This window comes from Polistes fuscatus, unplaced genomic scaffold (assembly GCF_010416935.1).
Source record: "Polistes fuscatus isolate 324 unplaced genomic scaffold, CU_Pfus_HIC Scaffold2, whole genome shotgun sequence".
Taxonomy (NCBI): domain Eukaryota; kingdom Metazoa; phylum Arthropoda; class Insecta; order Hymenoptera; family Vespidae; genus Polistes; species Polistes fuscatus.
Genome location: NW_025113096.1, coordinates 450104 through 463949, shown reverse-complemented (window position 1 = coordinate 463949; position 13846 = coordinate 450104). Strand labels below are relative to the sequence as shown.

Here is a 13846-nt window from a genome sequence, read left to right as displayed (position 1 = left end):
CCTACATTCTTTAAACGAATTCTTAAATGTGAAATCATTGAAGAGTATATTCTAATTATCTTATAACTAAACGATTTTTACACTTTAATATTAAACATTTTCAAATTTATCGTGTCTACAAAGCGTGTGCTGCGTGTAATATATATATATATTTCTTAGCGAAAGGCAAACACCTCAAGAAAACATCTTATCACGTAAGCATAGAAGAAAAAGAAAGATAAATAATATTTTGGAATGGGAAATACTCTTTGAATAAGGAAAACTTACACAACTCCTCTCTATCGAGACTTCTCGTACCACCGCCGAACAGACCCCTAAAGAAACTTTCCTTAGGTGGTTCCGGCATATCGTGACCAGTAAACAAATCACCCATCATTTCGGTCAACTCTCCGCTAAAAAATGACAAGCTTCGTAATTTCAAATAATACAATAATGCACGTAGTAGACTATTATTATTATTTATAAAAAGAAAAAAAAACTTGTTATGGGAAAAATGAACTGTAAAGTAAACTGTAAAATGTAACTGTAAAAAGTAACTGTAAAATGAAAGTAATTTTATTCGTTCTCCTACCAGAACTCGCTTGATATTGAAAACTTCTGTATCTCCGCAGGTGATGACAGATACAGACCGTGGCCACGATTACTGAAGCAAAGAGTCTTCGCAATCCTGAAAAAGAAGACATTCGTAGGAATTTTAACGCAACGTACAAATTGTACTCATTAACATTTGTTTCATACATAGAAAATAAATGATAACAGGGCCGAATAATAAAATGTGTTTATATAATGTGCGTACGCATACATAGCATCAAGCATCGCTAGGTGAATAGATTAATTGCTCAAAAAAGATGTTAGAAGGAAGGATGTATACAAACAAAAATATGTACGTTGCTGACATGTGCTTAATGATCCATAACACTTATTGTTTAAAAGAAAAAAATTAAATTAACGGGAAAAAGAAATAAGTGTGACGCGGATAAGGCAGGATATATTTCACTATGTATCATGTAACATAGATTATTGGGAGATTTGTTATTTCATAAATGACTTACTGATCGGTATCGCCATTAACAAACAGTTGATGACCCCATATGGACAACATGGGGTCTACAATGCCGTGTTTTGTAGTCTGAAAACTGTTAGAGATTACAGAGACAGGAGGAAGATAAGCAGCCGACCGTATATAACGAACGTTAAAATAATTATTAATTATAATCATCTGATAGAATATTTATAAAGCTGCCTGTCTAGATCTTCGAACGCGACAAAATATAATAAGGTACGCGAACGAAAAAATCTTGCTTGCATGTTCCTTTTGCTGCGCGATTTCTACATTCCCCAACGATATCATAATAATCAATAAAATATTATTAATCTGTTACTATACACACAATATGTATATATTATTTACATACATATATATTGATGTGTTATCGACCTAAAAATGAAAGAATCTTTGAATCTTTATATAAGATGTGATTGTACGAAGATATAAACTGTGCGATAGAAGAAGTGCTCGTAGAAAAAAGTTCATGCCGTGATTGTGTCGAGGATCAACGGAGTGCTTTGATTAGTATCGTAGACGAGAAAAGTCGCATGCCATATAATTTTGCTACTACTTTTCTAGAATTCGAAATTGTTTAATTAGATTTGTACATTCTACGAATAACATTAACGATAATAATCAAAATATATTTTATCACAGAAGATTAAAAATTCTTCTTCGTTCATAATAAATCATATATGTATATATGTATATATATATCGAAAAATTTTGCATTGCTATTTATACTTAGCATAAAGCTTTATATATATATATATATATTTTATAAATTCAAATAGCATTAGAATACGTTTCGTCCGCACTATTCGACAAGAGCCAAGCCATATTTGAATAATGTATTATTCGATTACATGCACCAATAAAATTCAATGTATATTACAAATATTAAAAATTTATAATATAAAAATTGAAGCAATTTTGGTGCAGCTTGAAGCTAAATATTTTGAAAAATTTTACAATTACGAGACACTTAATATGGAAAAATTTTGAATGTAACAAAATTACTGCATCTGAGAGAGTATCAGAATAATTTGCTAGAAAAATTGTAAAAAGAAGCATATATATATAAATATATTAATATCGTGCCGATCTTACGATAAATCTTCGCAATGAAATCGCTACTATGAAGCTTTCATACGATTTAATTATCATATTATATTATATTATATAATGTATCACACACAAATATGTACATGTGCATAAAGTAAATTGCGTTTTATACGCTGTTAAATATATTTATGAGCTTTGCTTAAACGACGAATTATTTTCTGATAAGTATTAATAATTTTGCAAGATTAACATCCATTTGAAAGGAAAACAATTGCTAGTAGTAGTAGGTTAATATAACTAGTTTCATTAGTAAATAGCATTAATAGCTCAAATATAAATTTGTATAAATAATTATTATTACACAATAAAAGTTTTTAAACGTATAAGCGCGTTATTTGAAGAAAATCGATAAATTCTTGTAGCATTGCTACAATCAAGAAATACTATTAATATAGGCAATCCGAAAAAAAAAAAACATTAATATAATTAAACATTTAGCTTACCTCAGATCTGTAAGTGGTAAAAAATCGACGTCTATTAGTGGCCTGAGACTGGGTAGACTATACGTAGATATGTGACCGTTTGAAACGTAACATACCAGACAAACGTTATCTGAAAGATTAAATCTATTGCATTTCAATTTTATCAGCAAAGTCTTCGCAAAAAGACGCAACACTTTTCAATGATTACGATGGTTTTGGTATGCTTTTTAAAATAAAAAAAACCGTTTTATTTATAAATTTTAAAGAGTTGCGTCTTCTCGTGAAAACCCTGTATTATTTGTTCCAAATAATAGTTAATAAATTATTCGTCAAAATGTACTATCATTTGCAAATAGGATGCTGTTTGTTTCATTATAAAATCAACTGCGTTATCTGTTAATTATTCAACAATGATGGTGGTTAAATCTAGAATAGGACATCATAGAATGAAGTTTTCAATTATCGAAATGAAAAGTTCTTGTTACCTTTCAAAGTGGTAACCTCCGCTTTGATTACAATATGAGTTTCCGCCAATTGTTGCCTATAGACGCAATCTTGCGAGGGTAAAGCCACGACCCTAGCTTGCTTCTCAGACGTCAAAACGACAAATTGTCGATCTTCGAAACCGTCCCCGGTCGTAACTTGAGTGTTCAAGGACGGTGATAATCGGCTATTGCATTTTCCTTGGTTCTCTTTAACAAGCATCAAATACAGTTATCCGTTATTCTATTTCATGTCATAAACAGGATTCGATTCATTCCGAGCTAACGTTAACATGACGAATGCAACGTGCTTCGCAAATAAACGGGCTCGGTATTTTTTACAGTTATTCGTATTTGACAATGATATTGAAACGATTATGCAATATTTTATAATGTCAGTGGCATTATGTACCACGCGCGGAGTGTTTTTTAATAAATAAGAAATATTTCAATGACAGATTTTTTAAACATCGGAATAAGTTCGATACGATCTCATCTCCAAGTTACAATTTGTTTAAATTGTTAAACAATTTTTCAAAAGTATTGCTAACAAACGCGTTGTCATGACACAACACACGCTCAATGTTATATTTAAATTATTTTTACTCAATGTAATATTGCAGCACTAACATACTATACGAATACCTCACCTTTTCTGAAAGTGCATACCACTTACGAAACAAGTATAGATTAACAGTATCTTAAGTTCTTTAAATCTTGTAGATAAACAGCAAACCAATATCCAAGTATGCTACTTTAACTTCGTAAGAAAATAGAACAAGCTGTAACTTGGAAACGAGGCCACATTGGAGACATGTTTATACGAACTTTTTTCTTCTTTTCTTTTTTGGTGTCCTGAATCCACCATTGCAATACTTTTCACTTATTAGGAAACACTCTCTATATAAAATGTGAGTTTTATACAAGAATGAATGATTAATTATGAGAAAATATACGTACGGGATATCATATAAGATAAAAAAAAAATACTTATAAGAATACGTATATCGATCGTTACAAATAATATAATATATAGAAATATTAATCTTACTATTACGTTCTTTTCCTCCATCGACATTTTCATCTTTCCAGGATTCGAAAGAATATGGAATAAGTGCGCCATTGCAATCCAAAAATGACATCGACAGGATGCAACCCTTCAACTTAAACGTCGATCCATCTGCTCGCAATAAAATATAGAATTAGAAAATCCGTGTGATATTTTAATCAGATAATTTACGTGAACACATTATATACTCTAAAATTATGAAAATCTTACTACATGTAGAAACAACCACAGGATATGCGTGTCTTTCGCCTGGGGCAGGTGCATTGAATACAACGGTTTGTATGGATCCCAGAGACGTACCAACCCATAAAGTGGGTAAAGTGGTGGTATCTTCAAAGAATTCGATACACGCGTATATTACAATACATTATTATTATTATTATAAGAGTAAAATCGATGTACACGTGCACATATACACACACAGAGACAAAGAGAAAGATAGTAATTATAAAATGTATTAAATAATTAATAAATCCAAACAATTAAACTCGACTTACCGCTTTTCTTCGTATAGGAATCAGCGAACGTAAGGCAGCTAATGGTTTCCGTGGTGATGTTCTCAAGCGAGGACATGCTTGAGCTCCGTGACCGTTGAAAGGAACCGTCAAATTTGTCTATCCGGCCAGCGATCCCAAAAATAAACTGACGATTACATACAGAATGTGTAATTCGTTTAATCTGTCTACAAGCGTCATGCACGACAAACTCTACGGTATTATACTTTCACAACGGCTCGTACTTCAACGTGATCTTTTTTTTGCTTGGTATAAATTGTTAAATAATATTTCCGTTTAATGTTCATCGATTTTTACTGTATCTCTCTTTTTTTCTTTTTTACTTTTTACATCGACATGTGAAATAATTTGTATCTATGTATATAAATACTTTCGTAATCAGATAAAAACTCTACAAAATGTTGAAGAAAATGAATAAAATTATTTTATTCACTATGCCCGATGTAAACGATATATTAACGATAAGAAATGGAATATATTATATCCCATGAGAAACAGATCACAATGACGTTATTAAAACACGATGTGTTTAAGAGATAAATACAATACAATCAATATTAACATTGATACAATAATAATGTTACAACACAACGGGAGCGCCAGCTAAAACAACAGCGATATATCGACGCAACCAACGTTCAAACGTTTAAAGAGAAACAGCGACAAGAGAACAATAGCAAGAGCATTAGCAACGACAATAACAGCAACACAATACTACCATGACTTTTTAATCGGCAATCGGCATCTTAACATCTTTCATCACATCGCATCACACTCATCGATCGATTCCTTAATTTCTACTTTTTCTTTTTTTATGTACGTATACGTAGATGATATAATGCGATCGTAATAATACTCGTTACGAGAGATTTCATCGGATGGAATAATACATCATTTTAGTATTTAAAAAATAGGTAATCAAAAATCAAAAATCCAAACTCCTACAAAATTCGAATGCTCGGATTTGCAGCGTCGTCGTGTTCTTTTGTTATTTTTTTTTTGATCGAAAGCACAAGCGCCTCTCTACGAGAGTACAAATGATGTACGCAGGATGATGATGATGATGATGATGATGATGATGATCGAGCATCGATTACGGGCCAGCATAATAACACAACTAAAAAAAGTTTAGCATCGAATGTACGCAAGGTGATTTCTTAGAAATTCGGGCTTCGAATACGTATTACGATAAATAGAGAGAACCCTCTATTCACTCAACGAGAGTATGTGCACGAATACTAAATACAATCCTCGACTAGATGTGCAAGCTTTCCCTATCGATATCGAGCAAGTAAAGATCGATCAAATTTTAGAGATAGCTTTGATTCTACTCTATATTCGACGAGACTGAACTACCCCCGTCGGGTCAAATATCTTACGGTAAAAACAATTAAGCGAAATCATTTCCCTCGGACGAATAGTAGTTCCGTTTTTCTTCTTCGGAAATTGGATTCATCCAATTGACTGAATGAGCATAGAATAATTGCCAAGCGTTGTTTTAATCAGCCGAATAAATTCAGGCCAATCATTTAATTCCTTCCTCTGAAGTGTCTATACATGGGAGGTATCTATTCGCTGAAAACACTCGAATATACTCAAACGTTTATAATATATAATTAATAACGTAACTTGTACACACCATGATAAATTATGCGAAATTTCATAACGAGTGGCAAGATCTCGTCACGGTAGGATGTTTGCAGCAGCATTTACACGCATCGATGATGCCACGTAAGGTCATTTTAACGATATGTTACAAACCGGCAAAATATCTCGGAATATATCTTTTCCTTCGGTAAAAGATTCTACGGGATCCAATTAAAGTTTCTACGTGTGTTTGTGTGTATGTGTGTGTATGTGTGAGAGTGTGCGAGCGTTCTCGCACAGTTCGGATTATAAATTACTCAATCCGGTACCCACTCGTAAGTTAAAGACGCCGCCATTTATACGTATAAAGTTTCCTCGTTGAAAAGTTCATTAGGTAGGGACTCTACGCGACGTATATATGTAATATGTACATGCTGATTCATTTGGAAACTGACGATTAGTCATTATTTTTAATGGACAAAATATATATATGTATGTAATTATATAAAAATTGTATACATTTTTAGTTACATTTTCATTCGAAAATTTTTACGAGTTTATCAAATAAACCGATAATGTACACAAAGTGATTCACGAAAAAAAGGTAATGAATTTTTTGAAGCATGATTTTTAAAGTCACGTTTAATGTCAAAATTTATATGAACACGTCACAACTAACTTGCATTTAACGTATGCAATTCATAAACTAGTGCAAGATTTTCTTACGACGGAAAAAGTGATGACAACGAAACTTTGAGAATGTTCGGTAACATTGATTTTGACGTCAAGAACATTAGATATGTTCATCTATAACGGAATGAACCGTGGGTGTGCAACTTCTTCGATAATAAGAACTATATATATATATATAATATTGCATTGTAATATACAGGATGAGTCAGCTAACACCTCTGTCGGCTACCCCGAATAACTCCTACAATTTTAGTATAACGATAAAGAATGAATTGAAGTAAAAGTTGTTTATACAATGAGTATCATTTTTTAGCCGAACGGAAACGCTTAGAAAATTTAAAGGTCATTTTTTTTTAAACGGAACTATGCATTTTTGAACACCCACAATTGTAGCCCTTTTCACAAGACAAATTCAATGGTCATCTATATTCAAGGTCATGGACATCAAAAAAAAAGTAAAAAAAAATTGAAATTAATCGTAGATGTTTCCCAAACATAATACTCGTCGTTTAATTCATTAAATAAAACTAATATGTTATTATTAATAATTAATTATTGTCCGATTATGATCTGACCATTACACCTCTTGTTACAGATGTTCAAAATGAACACTGTATATAAAACTGCATGAAAAGTTACACATTTGACTTTTTTTTCGTGAATCAGCCTGTATAAAGTGTTCAAAATAACTTTCCATCATAGTTAGTTCGCTTCTTTCATTTCTCTACTTTTTGTTTCGGATTTTTCTTTTTTTTGTAACTTTTTATTTTTAAGGACAAGCAACGAAGGTTTTGCTTTGTCAATGAGACGCATTGAAGGGTCTAACGTCGCGACCAAGATTAATTACTTAAGATCTCACCGAGGAAAACTGTGCGATATGCATACTCGTGTGCAACGAGAATGTTAAGAGAAAGAAATAAAGAAAGAGAGAGAGAAAAGTAAAGAAAAGCGCGAACTTATGTGTCCGTTAACGTGTGTCACATAACGTCATCGCGCATACATACATATACACCAACCAAAAATGTGGAGAAGTAATGTATTTACGTAAATATGCGAAGAAGCTGTGCAAAATGTCACGTAGAAAAATGCAACCCCGTGCGACGACGTTATTTCGTAACATTTCGTCGTAAAATTCTCAACGCGTTTTATTATTTTGGAAATATATATTTATTCTCTCGGTACTTTGAATTTTACCGGGGTGACGAATAAAAATCCAAATCATTAACAATATAACGTCGGGAAAAGATATTATACGTCGAGAACTCGAAAAATAATGTCGGTTGAATTCAAACCACCGCAGTCGTCCCCCGTATATATTTCTTAAACTTCTATACCGCGATGTGTCATCTATATTTTTTTTTCCTCTCTAATTTAATTTTTTTTTTCTCCCCGTTGTGACGTACACGAGGGTGTGTTCTATAATATCTCTTTGATAACTGATAAGATTTTTAGTAACGATAATTAAACTCTAAATTGAGATATCGGTTTTTTTTTCTCTTTACTAAATTGATAAACCTAGTATCTTCAAAAATTCTTAAAATTCACATTATTTCGTTCAGACAGATTATATTTTCTTATAATCACTGGAAAAACAACAAAATTCTCAACTAACGTTAATGAAAATCATTTAATTTAACAAAAACAAAGATAATTCGGTCAATCATTTAATTTGAATTGAAAGCATCGAAAAAACGGTACGATTAATTCGAATCAATGAATCTAAAATGAGTTTTTGAGTAATTGAATTGGGAGTATTCGAGAAGGTCGTAGAACAAAGGACATTTAACGCGAATCGATAAAAGAAGAAGTTTCGAAAATTCGATGACGACATACTACTTTATGGTTCGCCGAGCGTACAAGTTTGAAATTTTATCGCAGACGTGGGGCCCACTCGTTTAGCTTAGCAGCACGAATTCCCTCGAGAGAGGAAAAGGGACTCTTCTCTCTCTTAGATAAGAGGACTCTCTTGTTGTTCGAGTTTCGATCGAAGTTAACCTACGTTATATCTTATCGGATGAGAGAATGAGAGATATATAGATACATCTATCTCCCTCTGGTTTGTTCTATATGCGTGCGCGCGCACAAAGTGATACAGATCGATATCAATACGGACCCCTATCCCTATCCCAATCCCTATCCCTGTCCCTATCCCTGTCCCTGGTCCCTGTCCCTCCTTGTCACGGATCCACACCTTGAATACGCGATTGATTAAACGCGAAACAGCGCCGATTACGTTCCGTGAATGTTGCGATGAAAGCCAAAACAGATTGAAGCGTCAATCCGATGCGTATATATACATATACATATACATGTATATATATACAGTTAGGATCGTTTGTTCGTTAAACGGAGTAGATAATACTCCTGAATAAACTTCACTCGCTTATGCAAGATGCTATTTCGAGATACATATTCTTGTCTTTCTAAAATACCGAAGAAAAGTGCCTTTAACAGTTATTTACATTTTCTAGTGGCACTTGAAGAAGCTTGAATTAATTCAAGCCCATAGAACGGGGGAAAAAGAAAAAAGTAAGGCAACTCGAAGGATTTCTTAAAGATCTTAATCTCGCTATAAGTATAAAAGGATAGAAGAGAAAATTGAAATATTGCTTTTAAACTTTGACAAATTTTCTGCGAGGTATCTCTTCGAAAAACTTTTTTTTTTCTTTTTATCTTATATACTTTTCTCAATCGAATCGAATTGGAAACATTTCTGATCAATTAATCTTTCTTAACTGGTTGCCGTAATCGATCAATTTTTAATACTTCTTCTTCTTTATTTTCTAATCGTGTCGTCTAATTAAAGATCTACAGTGGTTACACACACACACACACACGCGCGCGCGGGTGCACGCACGCACGTATGCACGCATACAAAGGCTCTTTTATGCGGAACACTTTCTCATTTCCCCAAAGACCTCGCGCATTTTGAATGATTCAAAATACGCGGGTGCAATTAAATATGTATTTTACTCGAGAATTTAATCGTTAACAGCTACGCCAAGAAAACAATGTTTTTTTTTTTTGCGGCTCCTATTATTCTACATCCAGACAAGATACACCATTACGGATTATGCAACGTCAGTCAGAGCACACATCTATTATATTAAATAATATAAACAAGCAAGTAGTTCGGTGTGTCGTCAAAGAGTGAAAGGCAATTAATAAACGGAAAGAAAGATCATCCTTTTTTTTTCGAAAAAGGGGTGCAAGTGCAACAGCTAAGTATATCTCAAGCGATTTGTATAACAAGTGCCGCTTTTTTTTTTTGTTGTTTCTTCCTTTTTTTTATTTTTTTTATATTCGTTCCCATCTAAAACAAAAGTTGTCATTGCCTAGTAGACGAGTGTAATGGTTAACAAAACAAGAAAACAGGGTGCAAAGAAGAGTATTAGAAAGAGAGAGAGAGAGAGAGAGAGAAAGAAAATACATTGACACTGACATCGGCATGAAAACCAGAGATACTATCAATCGCAGACAATCAGAATGTGTGTAGAAAAGAATGTGTTCTCGCAGAGAAACGGCGTTGCTAGATCGAACGTTGAACGATAGATTACTCGGCAATGTGAACTTAGATACTTCTTATCGTTTATCTTTTTTATTTCCAAAGAGGACGTTTCATTTCATTTGACAGGGACGTTGAAAAACTCTCTCGTCTAAAATAAATCTCGAAACGCAACAGGACAACGGGCTGGACCATAGCAACGCCGCGAAAGAGTGCGAACTGGTTGTTGTTGTTGTTTCCTCTAAAATATATCATAGATCATCTGAGAGTTTATGTAGAAGAGATGTTGTTTCGGAAAGGGGGATATAAGGGGAAGATAAGAGGAAGAAAGGTTGGGGGAAGTAGAAAAGTAGCAGTAGCGAGAGAAAAAGAAATAGAGAGAAAAAGAGAGAGAAAGAGAGAGAGAGATAGATAGAGATAGAGCAAGAAGATTACAAGAAGATTGATGTCTCAGTGATCGAATGCAATCGACACATCGTTAAAAACAATGGTTGTAGGAATGTAGGCGAATACTACCGAGGCTGCTATATTGCCTGGTGTTGATGAAAGAAGGCTGGTGTCCGATAGACGAATGGCCACGGGAGTCGTTGCTACGCAGAACATGGGAGTGCGGAGAGGATGTCGTTGAGGAGGAACCAGCTCTGGAACCACCAGCAGCGGCCCAATAAGTCTCCGCATCATAGTGGCTGGTCGTAGTCGTGCTCAAGCATTTCTGGAGCTTGCGTACGGCGGTCGTTCGCGATGGACGCGTTTCCGCGCCGCTTTTACGAACGGCCATGCCGGTAGTATTATTATGCTCGTCGTCAGGTGTGTTGATCACACCGCTGGTACGACGTGTGGCCAACGATCGAACAACGCTGCCACCACCACCACCACCACCACCACTATCGCCACCACCACATCTACCACCAATTCCAGCTCTATATTCGACGATACTACCACCACCACCACCACCACCACCACCACCCTCCTCGCTATCGTCAACACCCCGATTACCAAAAGTTTCGCTAACGCTCGAAGCATTATTTTGGTCGCTATCGCTCTCACCCTTACCACCACCACTGCTACCACCAACACCACCACCACTCCACGTACCGCCCACCGCGTTTCTTCCAGTTACCAGCGATACGTACATCTCGTTCATCTATAAATCATTCATACGTCAAATGTGACAGGGAACATAAAAGTAATAGAACAATACCTGGCGTTAGCTACCTCGCGCGTTTTTATTCGTCTTATTTTCTCTCGCTAATCCTATGTTCAAATCTCTGCAGTTGTCGTTCGTGGATACAAATTTATTTTTTTTTCTCATATCTCAATATAATATTTATCTTTTTGTCTATCTTAACGAAATTAATTGACTTGGTTTTTGGTATTATAAATCATTATGATCAAACTTTCGAATAAGCAAAATCAAAACGAATTGAAGCGAACGTCGATTCGAATCTCATCCACAAACGACCTTGCACTTTTATTCGCTGCTATATTGAAAAAAAAAAAAAATTAAAACGGAAAAACCTGAAACGACGCCTTTGAAAAAAATCTGGGCTAAAATCTCGTTGAAAACTCTCCAAAGTGTTGTTGTAAAAATCGACATCGAGACCGAATAAATTCATTGATATTGGTAAACGATTATATTAATGATCTCACCTTTAAATTGCAATTAAACATTCAATAAATTTATATATAATAAACATATATCGTTATCTTATTATTCTTAAAACTATTTCATAATATAATTACTGAAACATAATGTAATATTTCAAATTAATTCTCCTTATGTAATTATTTTCATGTTGAGATTTACATGATAAGGAGACAATAATTATAAATAAATTATATTCTTCGAAGAAGAGAAAGTTGTAAAGTATTCTAAAGAGAGATTGATTTTTTAAGAATTCATTCCGATAATGATGGAAACGTAAGATTCTTGAAATAATAATGTTCAAATTATTATAAAACTCGGGGCGTTGTTCTATAGTAAAAAAAAACAAAAACAAAAGTATATTATTTTTATGTAACAACGATAATCGAACCTATAACGATTATTCGAATTTAACGACCTTCTTATTCGATATCATTCCCACTTGATTTTTATGAGAAAAGGATTAAAGGAAAAAAAAAAAAAAGAAAAAAACAAATTGCATCGAGCAAACACATAATTATTTGTCAACAAACGTGAAGCGAAATGCACATTTATCGAACACTGAGCATTGAAAATAAAAAAAAAAATACAAAAGAAAAGAAACATACGACCTTATTAAAATTATATTATTTGAGAGAGAGAGAGAGAGAGAGAGAGAGAGACGAGATTACTAATTAATTATTGGATTTTTTTGCGATTATACATTTGTCTCGGATATTTTCCGACGGTAGCATACCTATTGCGAATGCCAACTAAAAAATATTTCAAACGTATGGCTAAAAGAAACGCAACATGCACGCGAAATATAAAAAGCGTGCAACGGGGTATAATATCAACGGTGTTTTCCACTATCTGTAACAAAAGTTTACGTTACGGTAAATATTTGTGAGAATGACATCGTGTTATTAATATAATAATCGTATGTAATCGATATATAAATTAGTTTGTTAATATTTTCCTAAATCGTTGTTAATAACGACCTAAAGAAAATGTAAAAACGAGATATACCATATATAATTTATCTCATTAGAATTAAATGTGTACGATTGGTCAAATATCGAGAAGAATAATTACAATCAATTTCCTGTAAATCATTGCAGTTTATCCTGCATCACGGCTTAAAATTTTCAAGAAGAATAAATTTTATCTCCTAATTCGATGACCTTAAAAATCGATTCTCAAAGATCAAACAACACATAAAATATTACACGAAGAAAAATCATCGAAAGAGAGAAAGAAGAATCGAGTAAAAAACGTATCGATCATTTGAAAGAAATAAGTAGTAGTAGTAGTAGTAGTAAAAAAAAAGTGAAGTGTTTCCCTTTTGAAAGGAAAATAAGGAAGAAGAGTAAAAAGTTGTGAATATCGATCGATCGATCGATCGATCGATCGATCGAAAATGTAGTCTTCCTAGGTCGAGCGTAGGATCGTTTTCCCACTTTGTAACGAGCACCTTGTGAAACACACATCAATACGTACTATACAGAGTCCTCTATTGCAGTCAGTCAATGTAGGCCAGGAAAAGCCAACAAAAGTAATCCACAAAGCACCCTGTCAACCATAACTTATACAGTCGATTGATCTTAGTAACGTTCGGATAATATGTATATCTTTATGTACCTATACATGTGACACGTGTATATAAGTATGTATATATATATTCAAAAAAAAAAAAAAAAAAAAAAAAAAAATAAAATAAAATAAAATACAAAAATACACGCGAGTGATACAACAAGTCGAACGTGTGTTTTCGTT

The 13846-nt window shown here is 33.6% G+C and overlaps 1 protein-coding gene and 1 long non-coding RNA gene across 18 annotated transcripts in view; both read right to left on the bottom strand.

Moving 5' to 3' along the window:
* LOC122516671 (syntaxin-binding protein 5) overlaps positions 1-13846 on the bottom strand; it is a 56960-nt gene that overhangs the window by 3122 nt on the left and 39992 nt on the right. For 8 of the 17 annotated variants that reach the window (XM_043634651.1, XM_043634653.1, XM_043634654.1 and 5 more), the window contains 8 exons: positions 4644-4769; positions 4357-4476; positions 4129-4257; positions 3081-3287; positions 2617-2725; positions 1053-1136; positions 572-667; positions 268-392 (listed from right to left, as the gene is read on the bottom strand). In XM_043634651.1, coding sequence (XP_043490586.1) covers positions 268-392; positions 572-667; positions 1053-1136; positions 2617-2725; positions 3081-3287; positions 4129-4257; positions 4357-4476; positions 4644-4769 — 996 coding nt within the window. Of the gene's footprint in view, positions 1-267; positions 393-571; positions 668-1052; positions 1137-2616; positions 2726-3080; positions 3288-4128; positions 4258-4356; positions 4477-4643; positions 4789-10962; positions 11591-13846 lie in introns of those variants that run through there. The other 9 variants (XM_043634657.1, XM_043634663.1, XM_043634667.1 and 6 more) reach the window with 6 other exon arrangements.
* Positions 4918-10956, bottom strand: LOC122516673. The gene is made up of 2 exons (XR_006303643.1): positions 6301-10956; positions 4918-6236 (listed from the first exon to the last, which is right to left on the bottom strand). It is a non-coding gene; the product is annotated as an uncharacterized LOC122516673 (long non-coding RNA).